Source organism: Cricetulus griseus, chromosome 2, assembly GCF_003668045.3.
Source record: "Cricetulus griseus strain 17A/GY chromosome 2, alternate assembly CriGri-PICRH-1.0, whole genome shotgun sequence".
NCBI classification, from domain to species: domain Eukaryota; kingdom Metazoa; phylum Chordata; class Mammalia; order Rodentia; family Cricetidae; genus Cricetulus; species Cricetulus griseus.
Window position 1 is genome coordinate 261,555,084 of NC_048595.1, and position 21,849 is coordinate 261,576,932.

A 21,849-nucleotide genomic window follows, 5' to 3' on the forward strand; every position below is an offset into this window, starting at 1 on the left:
TGTGACACAATCACTACATGTTTCCTTATTTGGAGCCACAGAAATATGAGACACACAGTTTACTCATTTTCTGGCTCTATGGGAGGTCTGAGATAATTGTTTATCAGGCAAGGAAGGAGGTTTTTCTCCTGTGTCTGGAGTGAAATTCTGTGTAGTCTGATTAGGACAGAGTGTGTTGTTAATGGATCTCCAGTGTCTGGTAGGAGTTGATGGCCCTGCTGAACAAACACCAGGCTGGCACACATAAGACCTCTGTGAGCAAACAGGGGTTCCCACTCTGACACAGGGCAGCATGTACACTACAGACGTATGATTACAGATAAAAAATTAACCCTGAATATTATCAGAGCCTCGGGGAATCTGCCTGGCTTTGGTATGTTTGTACTGCCCCTGGAGATATATGCTTTAGAAAGAACTCCAGGTGACTGTACACTGGTGGGATCCTAAAGAACTCCAGGAGACTGTATACTGGTGGGATCCTAAAGAACTCCAGGAGACTGTATACTGGTGGGATCCTAAGTCAGCACACCACAGAGATACATGCACAGCCATGTTTACTGCTGCATTGCTCACAGTAGCCAAGATACGGAGCAAGCCAAGAGCTCTGTCAACAGATAAGCAGATCAGAAGATGGGCATATATGTAATGGAGTTTTACTTGGCTCTTAAGCAGAATCAATTGTCACTTTGCAGGGGGCAGGATGAAACTGGATAGAGGATGTTTTGTTTAGCAAAATAAGCCAGACTCGGAAAGAGTCTGGTTGTGAGCTAACATGTGAGTGCTAAGAACAAAACCCAGGTCCTCTGCAAGAACAGCCAGAGCTCTTAACCACTGAGCCATCTCTGCAGTCTTCTGAATTCTTTCAGTTTTGTGTGTATTCTGTTTCAAATTCCATTTTGGTTTTCTTTCCAGATATATAAAAGCCATAGGTATGAGGAGTTTCCACCTAATTTTACATTTGAAATTCTAAGTTCATTTAAATGAACCCTGGAGAATGCAGTCTATGTCAATATTTATTCTTTAAAATGGAGTCACAGTATATATTAGTTGAAAGGTCTAAAACATAAAATACATTTTGCTTACTCTGTCTCTTACCCTACTAAGTAATGTAGATCAAATGCAGCCATTGACCTTATCATCACAATTATGTCCATAACTCCTAGTCAGCCAGGGCTCTGGTCTGCCTCCTTCCTAAAGTACCCCTCCTAGGTGTTAGACATGCCATTCCTCAGGTCCCCCAGATTCCTTGTCTGGAATCCTCCTCTCCTCTTTTTATCACTTTTCTTTTCTTTTCTTTTTCTCCTTCTACTTATTCTCTCTGCACTAACAGTTACTGTGCTTTTTGATGATGCAGAAATTTGGCCAAAGTCCCTCTAAAAGGCACCAGTCTTTGAACAAGCTGTCGATATTATCGTTTTCATAGGATTCTCCCAGACCCTGTCCTCTGCCCTGCCTCTGGCCTCTAACTTCTAACCTTGGACAGTCTCTTATGTTTCCCTAGCCTTATTTCTCAGTCTTTGAGAAACAAGAGAAGTACATATAAATTGACACCTACTCTCTAACCTGCCTGCTCTCTCTTGAAATTCCTTCGTATTTACTCTAACCTGCCTGCTCTCTCTTGAAATTCCTTCGTATTTACCCCCCACCAAAGATGACTACAGAATGACCCTCCTAAAAAAAATTTCTTAGCCACCCAAAGAAGCAGTTTTGGCTTGCTCAAAAAAAGGCTTTCAGAGACAGCTGTGTGGCCCTTGGGGGAGAAGTTGAAGAGGAAGGAGCAAGAACAATGCAAGAACAATAGCTATAGCATATATATGCTTTTTTGTGGGTTTTTTTTTTTTTTTGGTTTTAAGGATGGGCACAATGGCACATGTCTGCAATCTTAGCATCTGGGAGACGAAGAAGGTCAAGGTCATTCTTGATTACATAGCAAGTTCAAGGTCATCCTTGGCAAGGCCAAGGTCAGCCTAGGCTACATAAGACCCTGTCTCAAAAAAATGTTTTGTTATATGCAAGATGGCTAAACCAACATTGAATGGATTATCAATGTATCCATGCTGGCTTCCTTATCTACACACATGTGGGATTTCTAAGGAGACAATAAACAAGGAAACATTTGTATGATAGCTCTGTGAAGTCCACAGGGCCCAAAGTTTAGGTTGTAACTTCACAGTTGACTCCAAACCTACCACCAAAAGATGGTCTTGAAGCTCAGAGGTTTCCATTGTGATCAAAACTCCAATTTACAGGATACAAAACTTTGTTTCCCCCTCTCTCTCTCTCTCTCTCTCTCTCTCTGTGTGTGTGTGTGTGTGTGTGTGTGTGTGTGTAGCACATGTATGCATTTGCCTTGGAGGCCAAGTGTCTTCATCCATCATTGTCTATCTTATGTTTTTGAAACAGAGTCTCTCACTGAATTTGGGTTTTGCTCATTCAGATACACTAGCTGGCCAGTGAACTCCAAGAATCTACCCATCTCCATCCCCAGTGCTGGGATTACATGCATGTCCTTTAATTGTGTGCATTCTAGATATTAAACTCAGGTCTCCTGTTTGCACAGCAAGCACTTTATCACCTGAGCCATCTCCAGGTCCCCATTGGTCTTCCTTTTATGGAAGTCCAGGAGGCAACCTATAGTGATGGAATGAAATCAATGGAGAAAACAAAGAAACCGGCATCTGGCTTCCATGAGGCAAGCAAGTCCTTCTACCCAAGACCTCAAGATTCCCAGCTGCACACCAAAGTAAATCTGAATCCAATTTCAATGACCCAACAAGCCTAGTATTTTCTATTTGGTGAACTGCAGCAAAGAATAGAAATTCAATCCAGCCATAGATGAATAATTTATGCTGGCTGGAAGACCAAAGGCCCTGGAAATTTGAGGCACAAAGACCCAAGTGAATATGAATAACAAAACTCATTGGACATTTCCTCTTGGGGTGTTTCTCTATGAGTGTATAGAACTTACATTCGTGCTGGTCTTCTCCATGGACTTGTAGGGTGCATTATATTATATTTAATTCATTTCCTGTTCTTTCAGAACAGCATCTGTGTTCTTCCTCTTCCTGTCTCCCGCTAAGCCTTACAGAAAACGGACATGAATTGTCCCTCTGTTGGATGGATTTATTTATTCATTCATAGCAACAGCCATGAAGTACAGGATACAGCAAGGGAAAGAACATCAGAGTTGGACCTTGAACTGTAGCCTCCTATGTGATCCTGGAAAACTGGTTGCTAGCCTCACAGCCTCAGTGCCCAGTGTGAATGGCCTTCCTTCCAGCTGTCAGTGTCAATTGAAAGGGCGAATACAGGAGCTCTGAGACATGATTTGCAAGCAAAGACTGACAAACGCCAACATTACAGCTCCACTAACAGACCAACATAGAAAGACAGACATCAGAAAAAGGCAGAGAGCTGTGCACCATGTGTTCAACAGTAGTTAGAGGGTCCAGGGATTACATATGATTTCTTTGCATTCATTGATCTGTTTTCCAAGCCTTCTGAATCATGGTTCTCTTGCCTCAAAGAGAAAACTTTTAAAATGTAGCATCTTATTATCATTACCCTGAAGGAGGATCTCTTTGGAAAGTCCTCCCTACTGTCCACTTCTGAGGCCATCTCCCCAAATCTATCCAGCCACACTCCACACAGCCTCTGTTCCATTCTTAGAGTGGCCAGCACCACTTCTTGCCTTTCATCACACTCAGAATCCTCCCCTAGGTTTCTCTTTATTTTTCCTCTTCCCTAGAGAACTGACTCCTTGGCCTGACCTTCAGCTCCACTGAGGAGTGACCACATATTTCTCCAGCCCCTCCCATGCTGCCTTCAGCTTAGCCCATCTTCTACACTCTAGCTAGAGGCCCTACTACAGCAAAGGCCAGTCCACAGTCATCCAGCAGACACACGTAGTTTAACCTTGGCATACTCTGCTCATCTCTAAAAAATGCAATGCTGCATCAAAATCCAAATTCCTACTTTTTCCTTCATTAATAATATCAGCCACCCCAAGTCCTTTGTTCCCTGCAGGCTAACAACCTGGTAGCAAATGACGGGCGCCTTAGGGCAAGTGCCCCCTCTAACTAACTGTCAGTTCACATACTAAAGTACCCAGAAGAACAGCAATCTGGGTTCTACTCTGTTTACTTCCCGTGTTCTGAGTTCTACTGCCCAATTTCTGTTTAACCTGCCTTTGCTCAATCACAACATGGCAGCCAATAGCTAAAGGACTGCCCTGCTGTGCTTCCATGACATTCAAAAAAGGGTCTAGGCTATGCTTCTGTGCTGGCTAGTTTTATATCAACCTGAGACAACCTGGAATCATCTGAAAGAAGGGAACCTCAAGGTGAGAAAATTCTGTCCAGAAGATCCAACTACAGGGTATTTTCTTAATTATTGGTTGATGCGGGGAGGGCCCAGCCCATGCTGTGAGGGGCCATCCGTAGGCTGGTGGTCCTGGGTTCTATAAGAAAGCAGATTGAACCAGTCATGTGAAGTAAGTCAGTATGCAGCACCCCTCCATGACCTCTGCATCAGCCTCGAGATTCCAGCCTTGCTCAAGTTCCTATCCTGACTTCCTTCAGTGACGAACTATGATGAGCAAGTATAAGCCAAATAAACCATTCCCCCCACAACTTAATTTTGGTCATGGTGTTTCATCATGGCAATAATAACCCTCACTAGGACAGCTTCCAAGGAATTACTCCCAAATCAGTCACTTTGGGCTAGGAGAATGCTCACCACTGATTGGCTTAGGCTAAGTTCCTTGAACAATTCATTATGGCACGACAACTTGTGATTTGGTTCTCAATAGAGGTGCTGCTAACATTTTGGCCAGGATATTACCCAGCTGTGTCCTATTGATGCATCTCATTACTGGACATTTAGCAAATGTGACCCCACCCATCACATGCCAGCTATGCACTCCAGTCCCCAAGATTACCAACAATGCCATCACACCCTCACATTAATTTAATAAAGACAGTTCTGCATTCGGAGCCTGAATAATCTACAACACATGATAAGTGGTTAAAAAACACACACAACTCGAAAGGGGAAGAGAGGCGAGATGATGCCCAGAATCTCAGCAGTTGCAGGGGGAGAGAGAATAGACCAGCCTGGGATGTATGGGGAGACACAGAATCAAAATAAATCTGCAAATAAATAATAATTTTTAGAGGTCTTGTCATATTAATAATATTGGAGAATTGGAATGAATTTGGGGTGGACCTCCACAAATATTCACTATGTATTTCTTCTATGTAGGAAAGATTTTCAAAACAATGAAATAACAAATCTGGATGCTAAAATGGTTGGCATGTTTAACACCTTTCAGATGTGCTCCTGGTTACTATGGAAACCCCTTGCTCATTGGAAGCACCTGTAAGAAATGTGACTGCAGTGGAAATTCGGATCCCAACCTAATCTTTGAAGACTGCGACGAAATCACTGGGCAGTGTAGGAATTGCTTACGAAATACCACAGGATTCAAGTGTGAGCGCTGTGCTCCAGGCTATTACGGAGATGCCAGGACTGCCAAGAACTGTGCAGGTACAGATCCCAAAACCCTCAGCCAGCTGTGTAGCCAGCACTGCTCTCCAGCAGAACTGAAGAATTTATATTGAGGGAATACTGCCAATGTCCTGATATTTATCTAGAGCAGTGGCTCTCAACCTTCTAATGCTGCAAACCTTTCATATACTTTCATATACTTTTATGTTGTGGTGACCACAACCATAAAATTATTTTCATTGCTACTTCATAACTGTAATTTTGCTACTATTATCAGTCATAGTGTAGTATATGATATGCAGGCTGTCTGATATGCAATGTGACCCACAGGTTGAGAAATGCTGGTCTAGAGAACTATACAGAATATACATCAAAATTTACCAAAGTTAGACATTTTCATTAAGGCAACCAAAGAACCTTAGCTTGTGGGTGGAGTGAAGCAAGAGACACCAACATGGGTGACTTCTGTCTTATTATGTTCATATTGGTGATTTTGATTGAAGAAATAAGTCACATCACGATGAGTTACCTATATTGACCAAGGGCTGAATGAAATCTGGTTTGGCTCCAGTTATTTTGCTCTGTAAACTGTGTCCTCTTTCAGTTATGTTTAATAAAATGTGTGTTCCAGATAGTTAAATTCACACAGCACAGACATAGCTTAATCACACAGGGTCTGAGACAGAGTCAATACTTCAGAGGGAGGATGAGAAATCTTATAGTTAGACTTCAGGTCAACTGAAGTGTTCACTTCTCATCCTTAATTTCTCCAGTACATTTGCTGCATAGAATAAGCTCTTCAGACATGGAGTGAACTTCTTTCCTCCAGGAGGAAGGAGGGCTGAGACTGAGTGCTTCTTCTCCCTACGAGACTTGTAAGAAAACAGGAGAGAAACGGGATTGTGTGCTTACAGCATGCATCCTGGAAAATCCCCCAGTTGAGTCACTTGAAAGACGTAAAAAGGGAAGAGTTTCATAGTGAGAAGGGTACAGCTGTTATCTGACCACAATGAAAATAAACACACCTACAGAAAAAGAAACACTTCCAGGGCCATAATAATAAAATCAGTGGCAGGCAGAAGGAAGACTGTACAGTCAGATGGGTCAGGCATTAGAAGCGTGCTAGAAAATAGAACCTTAGAAAATGGCACCATTATTCTCAAAGCACCAACGAAACCTATATTTAAACAACAAAGATGCAGATGCTCTGAGCTGATGAGGCTATGGGAAGCATCAGAGCATGACCTCAAGTAGGGTTTAATAAGTCTGCATTTTGTGGAGCATTACACAGCTGAAGTATATATAATAAGTGATGTGCCCCATGAAGTGAATCTTCTGTGTTTATTCTGTGAGGGAAAACTCACAATTCTATTCCAGCCTATGGCTAGCCAGCTAGCAGAAATGGCCTAGGAACTGTTAAAATATTGCAAATTTACTTCCACACAGAAACTCCAAGTGGGGATTCAGAATGTAACCCAGTGGCAAAGCATATGGTTGGTTCAGTCCCCATCATTGCCTGCTCGCAACCCTGGGGTAAAAAACTGATGGCAAATTAAAACTCTGATAAGATTGGATTTTGTTTTTCAAAAGGCATTACTGAAAATCATCAGTAGACAAATGATGGGCTCTTAAGCCTTTTAAGTTCGTGTAAATATGTTCCCAATTCTTTCCTGGCGCTATTCCTAGCATCCCCCCTGACACCTCCCATTTGGAGTCTGGAATCAGTCTTGCCAAGGGTCAAATGCTTGGGAGCCAAGAATTGCTCCTGGCCTCCTCACTCTCTCCTCTGGAGCAATTCCCTCACACCTGGCAGGGACCAGCCCTGCTGTTGGATTGACTGGAGACTCTGTGTGAAAGGATGGCTTTCGCTTTCAAGTTGAGTGCTGAGCTCTGTGGCTGTTGTTTCCTGGTGAAAATGTGCTGGGTCTGTCTGGACTAAAGAGTTTGTTCAGTTTTGATAGGGTCCTAAAGAGTTGGGAGAAGAATCCTAGGAAATGAGATTCAGTTTTGCTCTGGGGCCAGTTTTGAACGTCTCACTTGAGGTGATGGGAGAGCATTATCCTGACATCATAGACTCCATACTAATAAAGATGAATATAATTAATCCCCATCGAAGGGTTTCTGGAAACAATGGGAAGACTGCCCTGCTGTAAGCGTTAGGCGATGACTCCCTACTCTTGTTTTTGTTTCCCACAGTGTGCAACTGTGGGGGCGGCCCATGTGACAGTGTAACCGGAGAGTGCTTGGAAGAAGGACTTGAACTCCCTACAGGCATGGACTGCCCAACCATAAGTAAAGATAACAGTGCATGAGTGACTAACTTGCCTTCTCTAACGTGCTGCAGGTGTTTGCTTGCAGAAGAGCCATTTGCAGTTTAAAAAATTCATAAATATGGAAGAAAAGAACTGACCCCAGAAATTATCCTCTGATCTCCACATGCACACGGAGGCACGCACACACTTGCATGTGCACACACGCACAGACACCACATACACACATGCCACAAATACACCATGCACACACATACCACACATGCATACACCACATACACCCACACACACTCCCAACACACACACACACACACAAACACACACACTATACACACATACCACACACACTGTACACATAAACACACGCACTAAATATGTAATAAATGTAGTGAAAAGAAATGTACAAATAGATGTGATACCACTTTCCCTGGAACTGTTTCACTCTCAGCCCTGGATTTAAGGCTTTATTCACTCCAGGGTAATGGACCCTGTGCAAAGGTCCCTGGTCGTCTGGATCTTACTCAGCAGTGAGGTGGTTGTTGCTAACATCACTCCACTTCAGATATCTTACTTAGCTGGTCTTCACTCGCAGCTTCATGCCCCCAGGACAGAGCTCTTTCTGCATTGACTGGCCAGTCCTCAGATAATAGGACAGACGGTGCTTCACAACACCTGTAGACTGGGAAACACTAGGAGACTTAGGTAGCTTTTCCCAGAAGTACAGTAATAAGGCATTACAAAGTGGAGTTGCTCACTTTTCTTTCCTAGGTTGCTTTGTCACTCATGGCAACAAAGCTTTTGTCTTGAAGAAGATTTGAACATTATGCACCCCTTCCTCAAAACAAAAGCATACCAGCCCTAAAGTCCTTGTGGGCAAAAAAGAGGAAGTCTGCCAATGTATATCTGAGAGGATGCCCAAGATGTGAGGCAAAGTCTGCAATTATCGACTAGATTGACCCTTGACCAGCTCCATTTAAAGACACCTAGATGCCTACATAGTCCTAAACATCTTCAGCAGCCTGGTGTGTAGGCTGGGGACTCATTTTCTGAGGGATTTTATAGGGAATACAAGTTGACCTTCCAATAACAAATTAACGTATTAACATGCATTAACCCTTTAGTCACCATTCCTCAGCTCTCAAGACAACAGCAGCACCCATGGGAAGGTACATGGGAACTGGCAAGGTATAAAGAGAGGTCAAGAAGGGGTCAGAGCTTGGTGTGTGTTCCTTTCAATTGTATCCGTGGAGAGATGCTGGGTCCTGGGTGGGATCACAGTGTGAAAGGTGAAGAGCGATGAGAAACCAGGGCTCGTCTCTTCCACATGCCCAGGTTTGGTCAGAGCTTTGGCACCTTCCTTGGAGACCAAGTCATGACATTAGCCAAAAATTGTACCCTACAGACCGGCTCTGAGGACTTGTTTATGTAGACAGAAGGTAGGGCATGGGGGAAGCCAGGCCCTCCCTGGGGGACACCAAGGCAGGCGCAGCATTCCTACAGTGACTGAGAAAAGCTAACAGGGGAAAAAAAGATGCTTGACCACTGGCCTGCACTACTAGCCGCCACCAAGCAAAGATGGGAGGCTGACAAGAATGGAATCTTTCCGGGAGAGGGGTCAGGGCTCCACTACCAAGAAAAAGTGGGCATGGCTTCTTGTCCACCTATCCCATGATACCCTTCCTGCCTAGGGCTGCTATTAACTTACTGTTTTTGCTGCCTATTTCTCATTGTTTTAAGTGGAAATTCTGCCTGGTGTACAGTTTGGTTTGGTAAAAACTGGCTTCACATGGCCAACGCAACTCCTCAAGAAACAAAAATAGGCATGGTATTAGCCAAGGGGGTCCACATTAAAGGCATATTCTTCTAGCCGCCTTTTGGTTCTGCAGGAATGACATCCCTGTTTCATCTCCAGGCTGTGACAAGTGTATCTGGGACCTGACTGATGACCTGCGGTTAGCAGCACTCTCCATCCAAGAGAGCAAATCTGGGCTGCTGAGCGTGTCCTCCGGCGCTGCAGCGCATAGGCACGTCAGCGAGATGAACTCTACCATCCACCTGCTCAAAGTATGCTAAATGTTGTGCTTTTGTCTGTGCTTTGGCTCCACTTAGCAACTTCTGTGTCCTGTTAGCAGCTGCACCCCGTGGCTGTCTTCCAGATTGTATAGGTTCAACATAGACAATACCCAGTTACATGAGAAGTTTGGAAAAGTTCAGCATAACCCTGAACTAATGCCTTAACCAGAAGCTGCCATTTATGTAAGAGAGCATATGGAAAATGAAATCACTGAAAGACTGTTATCTGCATGAGAAACTTTTGTTTGTAAGCTGTGCGTTCATTATTCAAGCACAAGCCTAACCCAGTACATCTTAGTTTCAGTCCGCAGAGTTTTGAGAAGTTTATCTAGAACTTCCCTCATCCCGTTCAACTTTCCCTTCTCACTTACACTTGTTCTATCTTGTTTTCCAATCTCTCACTCTCTCACCCTGCCTCTGTGAGTGTGTGTGTGTGTGTGTGTGTGTGTGTGTGTGTGTGTATGTGTGTCAGTGTCTTTTTCTCAGGCTCTTTGTCTCTCACACACACATCCTCAAACACACAAATGTATACATCAGTGTTTGTTCTGTACCTCTATAGAAGAAGCAAGTTAGAGGAAATCAATGTGAAAAATAAATAGATAAAATAAAAATATCTTACATATCTAAGCTTTAAGAGGCCTCTCTTCTTGTAATGGACCTCCATCACAGCTAACAGATGCTTTTATCAAAAGCAGAGTTGGGTGAAAAGCCTTCAGACTTAATGCCAGAACTGTTCTATTTTCTTAGTCAAGCTAACATAATGACTGAGAACATATACTTTCAACTGTTTTGTCCATACCCAGCTCTAGCTATTGCTGTATGAGCTCACGTAAATTACTGAGCCTCTCTGTTTTTTCAGTGTCCTCATGTAGGAAGGAAGTTATTGGGGGAGAATCAGTGAGGTGGGATACATAGAGCAATCAGAACAGGACTTAGCCTAAGTATTCATTACTTTGGGGGGTTTCAACAATTTATCCACAGGCTGAAAACATGCAGCACAGACGAAAATAAATGTCCTAAACCGTAGCACTGGGTGGAATTTTAGTGAGCATTTGGAACTGCTTTGTCAAACTCCCCTGCCCACACACACAAGAGTGTTAATTCTCAGGATCACCCAGCCCCAGAGCAGTGAATGCACTCAACCCTTCCAATAAGGCACACCTCACATGGTGACACTGCAGCTGGCCTCAAGGAGTAAAGGACTCAGCCCAAAACAGCCCCAGGACAGCTATATTTCTACCAAACTTCTCAAAACTGCAAAGCGGGGAGGGGCAGTGACCCAAAATAAAGACCATCCATCTCTGACATCCAGAGGAGGAAAATGTATTTCTAAAAATCCATTTTCATTGATCCTGATTATGTGATCTGTTTCTCTAAGACCTGACTAGATTGAAATCTGCCAGCTTCCCAGGGATACCTCCAGCCTAATTATAGTTTTATGACAAGAGAAAAGAGTGCCCTTTCTTTGCAGGCAACCCAGGGCTGGCCAGAGTTCCCTGAACTGGGGCTTTCAGCTCCAGAAACTCAGCCCCCTCCTATAGACCCACTCTGTACAGAATTCTACTGCCATCTGAGGACCCTCTACTAAGAACAGAGGTCAGGGGCTGGAGAGATGGCTCAGGGGTTAAGAGCACTGGCTGACCTCACAGAAGACCAGGATTCAATTCCCAGCACCCACGTGGAGGTTCACAACTGTCTGTCACTTAAGTTCCAGGAATCTAATGCCATCTTCTGGCCTCCTGGGCATTGCACACACATTTTGTACAGACATATATGCAGGCAAAACAACCACATATATACAATAAAATAAATTTTGAAAGAAAATAACAGAGGTCACAATCTACCTAAATCTTCCTATACCGAAAGAGTCATGTGTATTCTATAGAACCTGGTGTCCAGGGAGAGATGGCTCGGCACTTTAGATGGAGTAGCTTTCTTGCAGATGACCAGATTCAGTTCCCAGCACCCATGCTGAGTGACTTACAATCACCAGTAACTCCAGCTTGAGGTAATTCAACATCCTCTTCTGGCCTCTGTGGATACTACACTCATTCACAGATACACACAGACATTTCACTTAAAAATGAATAAAAATGAAATCTTTTAAGACTGGTGGAACACAATTCACTAACAATTTTAAAAATACTTTTTTTTTCCACAGACAAGGTTGTCAGAGAGAGAAAACCAGTATACCCTAAGAAAGATTCAGATCAGCAACGCTGAGAGCACAATGAGAAGCCTTCTGTCTGATGTAGAAGAACTGGACAAGAAGGTATGTCTCTGGGTCTAGCCTGTTGTGCAACAAAACTTCTCCTGGGGAGACACAATGCATACCTGTTCAACCCAGATACCACCATAGTCTACCTTGGTGAACCAGTGAGTTTTATTGGGGTTACTTATAGGAATATGGATGAAGGAGTTAGTTACATTAAGAACAGAAATGAATCAAAGACAGATGCAATACCAAATTCCACCCCAGGATGGTGACAGCTCACAAAGCTGGGAACCTGGAGCATACTGCACAGACTGAAGGCAGCTCAACAGGTTGGAGAGTGTCCTTTCCGAGTGACTCAGTTGTTGTAAACACCTTCCGGGCAGCTCAGTTGGCCTCTGTTTCTTCCAGGTAGCTGGTTTGGTCTCAGAATCTTCTTTGTGGTTGATTTGTCTGAGTCTTCTTTGCATCTTAGCTCAGATCATCTGAGAGGGACTCTCAGCTTTTGTTGTTCACTCTGGCAGGTAGAGGCATAGTGAATCTAGTCAGTTTCAGGGAATTCCGAGAGTTGTTTTGAGTTGTCTACCTTCCTGTTTAAGGAGCTTCTCTGTAGGAGAGATTATTTCAGTCTTGGAGGAAACTGTTAAAACAACAGGGTCCACTTTGTAGAGTCCAGGTAGTCTGTGAGCCTAACAGGTCACAAGCAACAAGACTTGAAAAAGTTCAGTGTCCAAATAAATCAAGACCAGATCCACAGAGAAAGTTAATACAGGACATTTCCTGATTTCCTGTTTTAATAGGTTTTCTTGAAAAACCATGTTTATGGAGAACTTTCTGAGCATTCAAAGCTGGCTAACACAATTGATATGTGCTGCAACTAGGATTGTCATTAAACTGTTTGCCTCAGCACTGTATATAGGTAAGAGCTGTTGAATATCCAGAAATACTCTTTAAATGTTAGTAAAGGAGCATTAAATGCAAACAGAAATTGCACTGAAAAAGAAAGGTTACAAGTTGGTAAAAACAAAGTCACTTTCAGACTGGCAAGATGACTTAGATGATAAAAATTCTTGCCACACAATCCTGGCAACCAGAGTTCAGTCCCCAGAACCCATATGAAGACCACACATACACACACACACACACACACACACACACACACACACACACACACACACACTAATAAATTAAGTTTTAAAAAAGAAAAGCCAACTGCAGTCTTTACATTGAATAATAAATTAAAATAAATTACAGATAGATTAAAGAGTCAATAAATTTCAAGTCCACAGAAAAATAGAATCAAGTCATCACTAGCATCAAAAGGAAAGAGCATAACATTCATACTGTTATGAAGATCTGCAAAAATATAGGCAATAGATTTGACAAGTTATAATTTCAACTCTCAGAGAAACACTAAATAAATAGTCAAATCACTGAGGAAAAGTTATCAGAATAATGACTTACAAAAACTCTCACACAGGGCTGTAGAGTTGGTTCAGTGCTTAAGAGCACTGTTACTCTTGCAGGGGACCCATGTTCTATTCTCAGCACCCACATGGTAACTACAACTGACGGTAACTCCAGTCCAGGGGATTCAACAGCCTCTTCTGACCTTTGTGGGCATAAAGCAAACATACACTATAGTTTAATCATGTTAATTCCCACAATGACTAAATCCAATGATATGGCCTCAAATTTGACACTTAGTACCTCTATGCCGTGGGTTGGCAGCTCAGGCACTAGATTAAGGATGCGCAGGTATCAGGATGTTACTAACGTTTAGGAGGAAGGGAAGCCCACAGAAGTTGACATTACCATTCAGGCTTGAAAACACACACCAGTGTTCCTACTACCTGTCTCTCTGGGGCCCTCTTCATTTGCACTGTGTCCCAGGGTAATGACTAAAACTTCCCCACTTTCAATCACAAAAGAATTCCAGCTTTATAAAATTCATGGTGAGCCTATAGATTGGTTATCATCATCACTTAATTCAGATAAATACAAGAAGATTTCACCATTGGGGTCAGTAAATTGTCAATCTTCTGTAGTGATGTAAATCATGAACCAGTTTATAACTATGGGTAATGCCTACCTGTTTCCTCTTGTGCACATACTATTGTTTCCCTCCCATGAGCAAAGTTTCAGAAAAGAAATTAAACCTTAAAATAATTCTATATACTCTATTATATTTGGTAAATGATCCATTTCAAGTAATAAATGGTCATCTTTACTGCTATTTAAGTCGTTCCGTTCGTATCTATACATCTATACAGATACAGATGCAGTGAACTACAAGTCCCAAGTCCATCCTCGTATCTCACAGCGCCCTCTGGTGCTCATCAAGTAAAAGGTTTTTCTTTCTTCCCTTCTTCCTTCCTTCATTTCCATTATTCTTCTTTAACTTAAAAAAATCATACAATATATTTGGTTATGTTTTTCCTCTGTCACAATTCCTCCCAAATCCTCCTCATTTCCAAACATTACATTCTTTTCCCCCCTCTATAAAAGCAAGCAACTAAACAAAAATAAACAAAAGCCCTCAACACACACACACACACACACACACACACACACACACACACACACACACACACACACTCACACACACAAATACTTCTGCATCTTCTTTCTTAGCCATCATAGAGTGACGACGTTTGCTTGGTTTGTCCTAGAAAGGGTGAAAACACTGCTGATATCATGCCACTGTCCCTTGGGTAGAGGTTCATGACAGAAGGGAGGTTTGGGACAACCCCTTCCCTGGTCCGGAGAACCTGCTCAGTAGTCTCTCAGTGCTCCATTCATGTGGCTTCAGCCTGCCATTCATGGGAGCATTATTTTCCTTGAGCACAGAGATGAACCAAGAAAGCACCAGAAAAGGCAAGCAGATGCCTCTTAAATACAAGCTGAAGAGCTAACCATTCCTCCTAGCTACAGTAAGTGCCAATCTGTCATCTAATGCCAAAAGGAAGGGCACATCCTTCATGAAATGGGAGTGATGTCCTGACCTTGACCTGTGTTCAAGCCTTTAGAACATCTCCTGCCCTTGACTACATACAGAAATGTGTGCATTTGCATACACAAATACACACACACACACACACACACACTTTTCTCTAAAGCCACAGAGCAGATGGGATTTAATGGTGGCAGATACTTTATGGGAGCTCTGAAATAGGGGCATCACACTGAGTGGAGTCAGCCCCTAGGGGAAATAAGTTCCATTTGCTCTGCGCCAAGTCTGCCTGTGCAGTTATTTGCACACAGGGGCCATCGATGTTGAGGGGAGACTGGATGAAGCTCTGAGCACAGCAGTTAGCCCAGTGAGTATAATCCTGTAAATCCCTGTGGTGATTCCATTTCAGCAGTGGTTGGACCACCCGGTAGGAGCATTTCAAGATCTGTCCTCCTTCTAGATGATTTCCTTTGAAGTTTAAACCCTTCAACCAGAACAATGTCAAAGTGATCTGCAGACATGGGTCATTTCCTAGTCTGGCATCTTGAGCTACAAGGATAAGACACATGTGACAGGTGGTTGGTTTGGACTGAACCATGATTTATGGCCTTGGTATTGTGTCTGATTTTAATAGCATTCCAGGATCCTAAAAGTAGTCGTTACCCAGTCTTCATGTACGACTCCTGGGACCATTCAGAATGCCATAGAACTTGCACACACTGAGATAGTTTATGTTTGTCAAATGAATACATTATGCCCACCCCTCAGGTGTGCATATATGACATGAACCTAATGTTCTTTATATAATTTGTAGGGAAGTCAAGCCTCAAGAAAGGGGAAGTTGCTTCAGAAGGAAAGCATGGACACAATTGACCAAGCAACTCAACTTGTAGAGCAAGCCCACAACATGAGGGACAAAATACAAGGTAAATTATCTTCTCTTCGGTTTAACTTCATGTGGAGGAACATACAATGTATGAGAGACAACTCAAGAATGCTTATTGTCAGTGATTGCTATGTGCAAGAGCATATTGTTCTAAATGTTACAGGTCTTAACTTACATATACTCATCATGGCAGTTTTGTTCATTGAGATTTCTGAACACCCATTCATATTTATTATCTGTTAGTGTTCAAGAATAAATACATAAAATAACTTAGGCTTAATGCCATGATATGTTTCTGTAAAGGGGATGTGGTAACTTTAAAATGAGTTTAGTAGGAGTCATATTTCTTTTTCAATTATTTACAGCCCCCAAATATGGCTTCAGAATATTAATATACCATGTCAGGCAAGGTGATGCATGCCTTTAGTTCTAGGCCTCGGGAGGCAGAGGTAGGTGGATCTCTGTGAGTTGAAGATCAGCCTGGTTTACAAAGCTAGTTCAAGCCTAGTCTGGGCTACACAATGAAACCCTGCCTCAAAAAAATGAGGGTTGAGTGGAGTGGACGTGGTAAACCAGTCTGGATAGTCACTAGTTGTTCTGTGGTGCTCTTCCTCAAGGACCAGGCAGATTAGTCGCTCAGGATGGTAACCCAATAAGAAAGGAAGGGGAGCCTGTGAGCGATTCCTTGCCCTAAAGCACTGTGACAGAGTCTACCTGCCCCTACTAGAGATTCATTCATCTGTGCTCTGATTTCTACTAAGTGCAGGCTATGTCTTGAAGACTCTCTTAACGGTGCCGTGAAAGCTGCCTTTAATTGCCCAACTGAAAGAGACTGAATTTGTTCTAGGGTAAAGAGACACTCCTCTGGTTAGAGTCAGCTCAGATCTACTGTTTGTTTCCATGGTTTTTTATTATGCTATATATCAAGAGTTGGATAACAATACCAAATGCATCTCGGGACACAATGACAGTAGCGGGACCCACAGTGAGAGATTCATATCTTTATACTGAGGTAGTGGGAGCATATTCTAGGCTAAGGGACAGATAAAGCCCAGATTAATCCTTTGCTTCATTTCCATGGATGCCTGTAAAGCCAATAAAAACAAATGATACACATTTCAGATTTCCCACTGTCATTCTCCCTAGCTCCCTAGCATTTACTGATAAAATATTCTTTTCCTAAAACATTGCTCTATTGATTTGTTCAAACAGTAAGAATGAACCTGGAAGGAAGATTCAATGCCCTCATATTCACCCAATTAAAAAATAAATGACCTATTGGGCAGCAGATAAAGTCAAGACCCTTCTAAACCAGTTAAAGGAAGTAATTCGCCTTTGGTATTTAGTAACCCAGACTTTGGTCATAATATATTTCATTCAAAAAGAATCCAAACCATCCTACTTGACCTTTGGTCATGGGAAAGGATGAGGAAAAAAATACAAAAGAAAAGGAAGTGGGAAACAGGAACTTTTATCCATTTTTTCATCTCTTTAAAATAATGTATGAATAGTCTCCAAAGATCAAAGGCACTAGTGTTATTGTCTGCATTTCTTTTTTGCTAATCTACCCCAGACATAGCTTAAACAAAACATCCCAAAACTGACCAGAATTTTTATCACTATGCCAAATAATTCAGCTTTGCCACTACCAGAACTTGAGGGAGAATGATGTGTTTGATTTATCTAATGTTTACATTTCATTTATTTCAAGGACTCCATTATTTTTAACTTTGAAAATGTGAAAACAAGATTCACTTTGAAAAGTGAATGTGTAATGCTTTGATACATGAGGTTTGGAGGAACTTAGCATATATTGATCTCCCTATAACACTCACAGTAATGTTTGGAGCATTATAACCATCTATTCCCATTTATCTCCCTTCTTTCAGAATTCAGGAACACTACACAGCACCAATAGTACGTCATTTCTCATTCCCAACCAGCTCTAAAATAGCTGCTGGTGACCTTCAAGCTATTACCCACATAAAATACAGCTCCTCATCCTGGTGTGATTTATGTGACACCGCTGTTTGTTTACCCATCTTATCTGGCCAACAACATAGATCACAGTGAACCACAGACACACAATTTCATTATGCCAGGAAGATAAAGCACTTCCTCCCAGAGCTGCCAGGGAACAAGGGAGCCATACAACCTTCCTCTGACCGTATGGAGTAGGAATAAGGTCGTCAAAGAGCTGTTCCGTGCCAGTGCCTCAGTGGTCCCCTTGGTTCTAAAATCCTTCAGCCTATATTGGCGCAGAAAATCCTTCAGCCTATATTAGGGTGAAAAGACTCAATGTCAAAGGGCTTAGACACACCACAGAGGGCAAGTAGAAAATCATGAGAGAGAGAGAGAGAGAGAGAGAGAGAGAGAGAGAGAGAGAGAGAGGTGCAAAACTATCGCACAATAACAATATTTTTTAATCCTGTTACTAGCTTGTCTGTAAAAACAATCTAAAAGTCTCATTTGGACAATTACAAACACACTCTCATTTTGGCTTAGAGATGTGTTTGTTAAATCATTGATGACTAAAATGCAATTAATCTCTCCATTGCTACAAGCCACAGGAGACACTTCCAAACATTTTTTCCAAGTCAAGTATTTCTATGAAGTATTGAACAAAGCCCTCAAATTATTGTGCCTTAAATATTAGTGTTCTAATCAGCATGTGTACCAGATGAGCACAGAAGGCAGGCAAGCTCTGGAGCAGCCCATTCCCACTCTGAACACACCTCATAGGACCAGAATGGTTTCCTCAGGTTTGCCTCTCTCCCCTCATGATGAGCCCCCATGCTGACACCAACACTCACAACACAACCTGGGAATGAGGCTTTCTTTCCATTGTAAGGTCAGTCCTAAGCTTTGCTACCAGCCTGTGAAGCCCTACACATCTCTTCTCTGCTCCCATCTCACCGTGTTCTTCTTCTTCTCAGAGATCAACAGCAAGATGCTCTATTATGGAGAGAATCAGGAACTTGGCCCAGAGGAAATTGCTCAGAAGTTGGTGTTGGCCCAGAAAATGCTGGAGGAGATCCGAAACCGGCAACCATTCCTCACACAGCGGGAGCTTGTGGATGAGGAGGCAGATGAGGCCCAGGAATGTATGTGTCTTCCATTCCTGGCCAAAACAGCATATGTCTTCTTTCTCTGTGGGACCAGGAAAAAAGAACACAGGGCAACATTTGGTCAAACAACTCATTCTCAATATTCAGAGCTATGTAGAATTTATGCACTGTGTCAGGGACTCTTTCAGGGAAATTTGACCTTTTAATGAAGAGTTTTAGGTCCAGGCTCAACTTTGAGAATTTGTGAAATTGCAGAGATTCTTCCCAGATTGTACATAACTTTTACTACCATGGAGAAAGAATAGGTATAGGAAAAAAATAAAAATAAGGAAAGGAAGACTTTAATTCCCAAGTCGATAGTGAGAGAAATTTTATAGAAAATGTCAACAGTGTTGATGTGCTGATAGCCCTGATTTTTTATAACCTTTAACCTCCAACAGAAACTTGGCATGACCTTAATAATAAGTGTAAACACTAACACACATGAAGTAGTATTATTGGACCTCTGACTTGGTCACCATGTAGCTCATCAATTGTCTACCAATATACCCCAAGTGTATTTATTTTAAAACAGAACTATTTATTTTGATCCTACTTTCATAGGGTGGTTATTCAAGCTAAACTAAACTTTCATACTTAGCTCTGTTCTGTGTGGCATAGGTGAAATTCACTCATGTATCTAGGACTAGCTAGGCAAGTTAGACCTCTCCCTCCATGTAGAGTCTTTGTCTCATGGAGACTATCCCAGGCTTGTTGACATGGCAGGGAGCCTTCTGAGAGGGAAAGAATAGAAGATCCAAGGACTCTTCAAGCCTAGGCTTGGAACTCAGTCATGTCATATCTTTCTATTGGTCAAAGCCAACCTGGATTCAAATGGTAGGATTGATGAGAAAGATTACAAAGGATCTATACATTTGCTAAAGGAAATTATAGATTTTCAGATCAGATTTCAGCTGTTGCTGACATTTCTTAATACAGTTTTCATCAGCACCTCAGAACTATAGTTAATACATTCACCATTAGATCACATCTCAATACATTAATAAAGATCGATCGGTAAATTAATAAAGATATAGATAAAAAGTTATTGGTTTGATTTCATATATTAGCTATTTTTACTTTTATTATGGCCACTTTTAAATTTTATAAATTTTATTTTACATACTCAAAATCCATTTTAAGATGGGGTCCAGGAGCTTTACTAGATTGCAGGGGAATCAATGAGATAGCAAAAGTTAAAAGGCATAAGTCATTGACCATGGATATCACTCTAACAGTCTCTGCTGACAATTGCTGTGGATAACAGAGGAGAAGGTTATTGGCATAAAGGTTTATTATGGTGACAGATAAATAGCATGAGGGAGAAGGACAGAAGAATCCCAGGCCAGCTGGAACCCCAGTATTGTAGCCAGATGTCCCCAAGCTCCTTGACTGTTTTGAAATTTAACCAAACTGTCCCATGGAAAGGAGACCGATTACTTCTGTCTGTGTCTTTTGAAATAAATTTCAAGCACTTTCTTTACTGAGCCAGGAACTATTTCCTCTCCTCATACTGATGAAAGGGAAGGGAAGCCTCAAAAGGACAAACTGGCCTTCCCTGGAACCAGGGGACACAAGAATCATGGCACCTAATCAACCAATGTGCCTATAAGCCAAGAATAAAGCATGCATGAAAAGAGACTTATAAGGATATTGTGTCGTTGCTATTTCATCTTTATCCCACCCAAAATCTCAACCTGAGTTTGATCTAAGGAGCTAACTGGAAGCTGCAGGAAAACTTGGTAAAAGTGAGTGGTTATAACCAACAGAGATATTTGTTCTGTCACTAACTAGAAAATGGTGGTTATTTTCTGTAGTATAGCCAGTTTCCCTTTATAAGGTAAGATTATGGATGCCCTGGGTAACAAGCAGGAAAGCATAGCAGCCTAATTTCTGCATGAAGTATAACTCTCATGGGAAAACAAACCAAACCCTTCCTTCAATGGATGTGTCCAAACCTCCTAAATCCAACAGAAAAGCATCTCATACCAAATGTAAAGTATGGGGCTACTTGTGTGAACCTGTCTCCAGCCTCAGTCACTGAAGGAACAGGCCTGATTTTTTTTCCTACTTTGCTAAATGCAGGAGAAGCCCAGATTAAATGTGCCTTTCCATTTTTCTGCAGTGCTGACCCAGGCTGAGAGCTGGCAGCGGCTTCACAATGACACCCGCTCTTTATTCCCCGTGGTATTGGAGCAGCTGGATGACTACAATGCTAAGCTGTCAGATATCCAGGAATCACTTAACCAGGCCCTTGACCGTGTCAGGGATACAGAAGACATGAACAGAGCCATCACCTCCAAGCAGCGGGACCATGAGGTACAGTGGGCAGTAACTGTAAATGCATGTCAGACAGGAACCATCTGAACTTATGCCAAGAAAGAGCAGTTGACATTTTTAAAAATTTAAATATTGATATATTGCCTTTTTGCTGTTGTAAGTTACTACCACATCTGTGCCTAAAATTAAGTTGAATGGTGATAAATGTTTAGTCTTTGTTTGAGAAAGAATGAGGGTGTGACATTGCTTGCACCCCTACATATGGCTACATGGCTTTCTCAAGAGGGAAAAGGATTATTCATTAAACATCCAACTGCCCAGAACCATGTGTAATGGATATGTGCAGATTTTAGAAAGGGGTAGTTTTTGGAAAGACACTATGAGTAAATTTCACAGGCCACTGGCAGCAGCTTTAGCAAGAGGGAGTTGGACTCAAGCTAAAACTGTACCAACACAAAAAGATGAGGAAAATTCAGAGCATCACCATAGCTTCCTCAGCCTGTCTTCCTCTGATGCCCACACTCACAGGGCTGGGAAGTACTGGCCATGCATTCACTCTA

At 42.1% G+C, this 21,849-nt stretch overlaps 1 protein-coding gene across 2 annotated transcripts in view; it reads left to right on the plus strand.

Annotated features, from left to right (window-relative positions):
* Window positions 1–21,849, plus strand: part of Lama4 (laminin subunit alpha 4) — a 134,892-nt gene that overhangs the window by 49,205 nt on the left and 63,838 nt on the right. The window contains exons 5-11 of one of the 2 annotated variants that reach the window (XM_027402141.2): window positions 5,333–5,547; window positions 7,705–7,800; window positions 9,691–9,842; window positions 12,013–12,123; window positions 15,831–15,942; window positions 18,839–19,006; window positions 21,135–21,328. In XM_027402141.2, the coding sequence (XP_027257942.1) occupies window positions 5,333–5,547; window positions 7,705–7,800; window positions 9,691–9,842; window positions 12,013–12,123; window positions 15,831–15,942; window positions 18,839–19,006; window positions 21,135–21,328 (1,048 nt within the window). The remainder of the gene's footprint in view (window positions 1–5,332; window positions 5,548–7,704; window positions 7,801–9,690; window positions 9,843–12,012; window positions 12,124–15,830; window positions 15,943–18,838; window positions 19,007–21,134; window positions 21,329–21,849) is intronic. The other variant, XM_027402140.2, reaches the window with a different exon arrangement.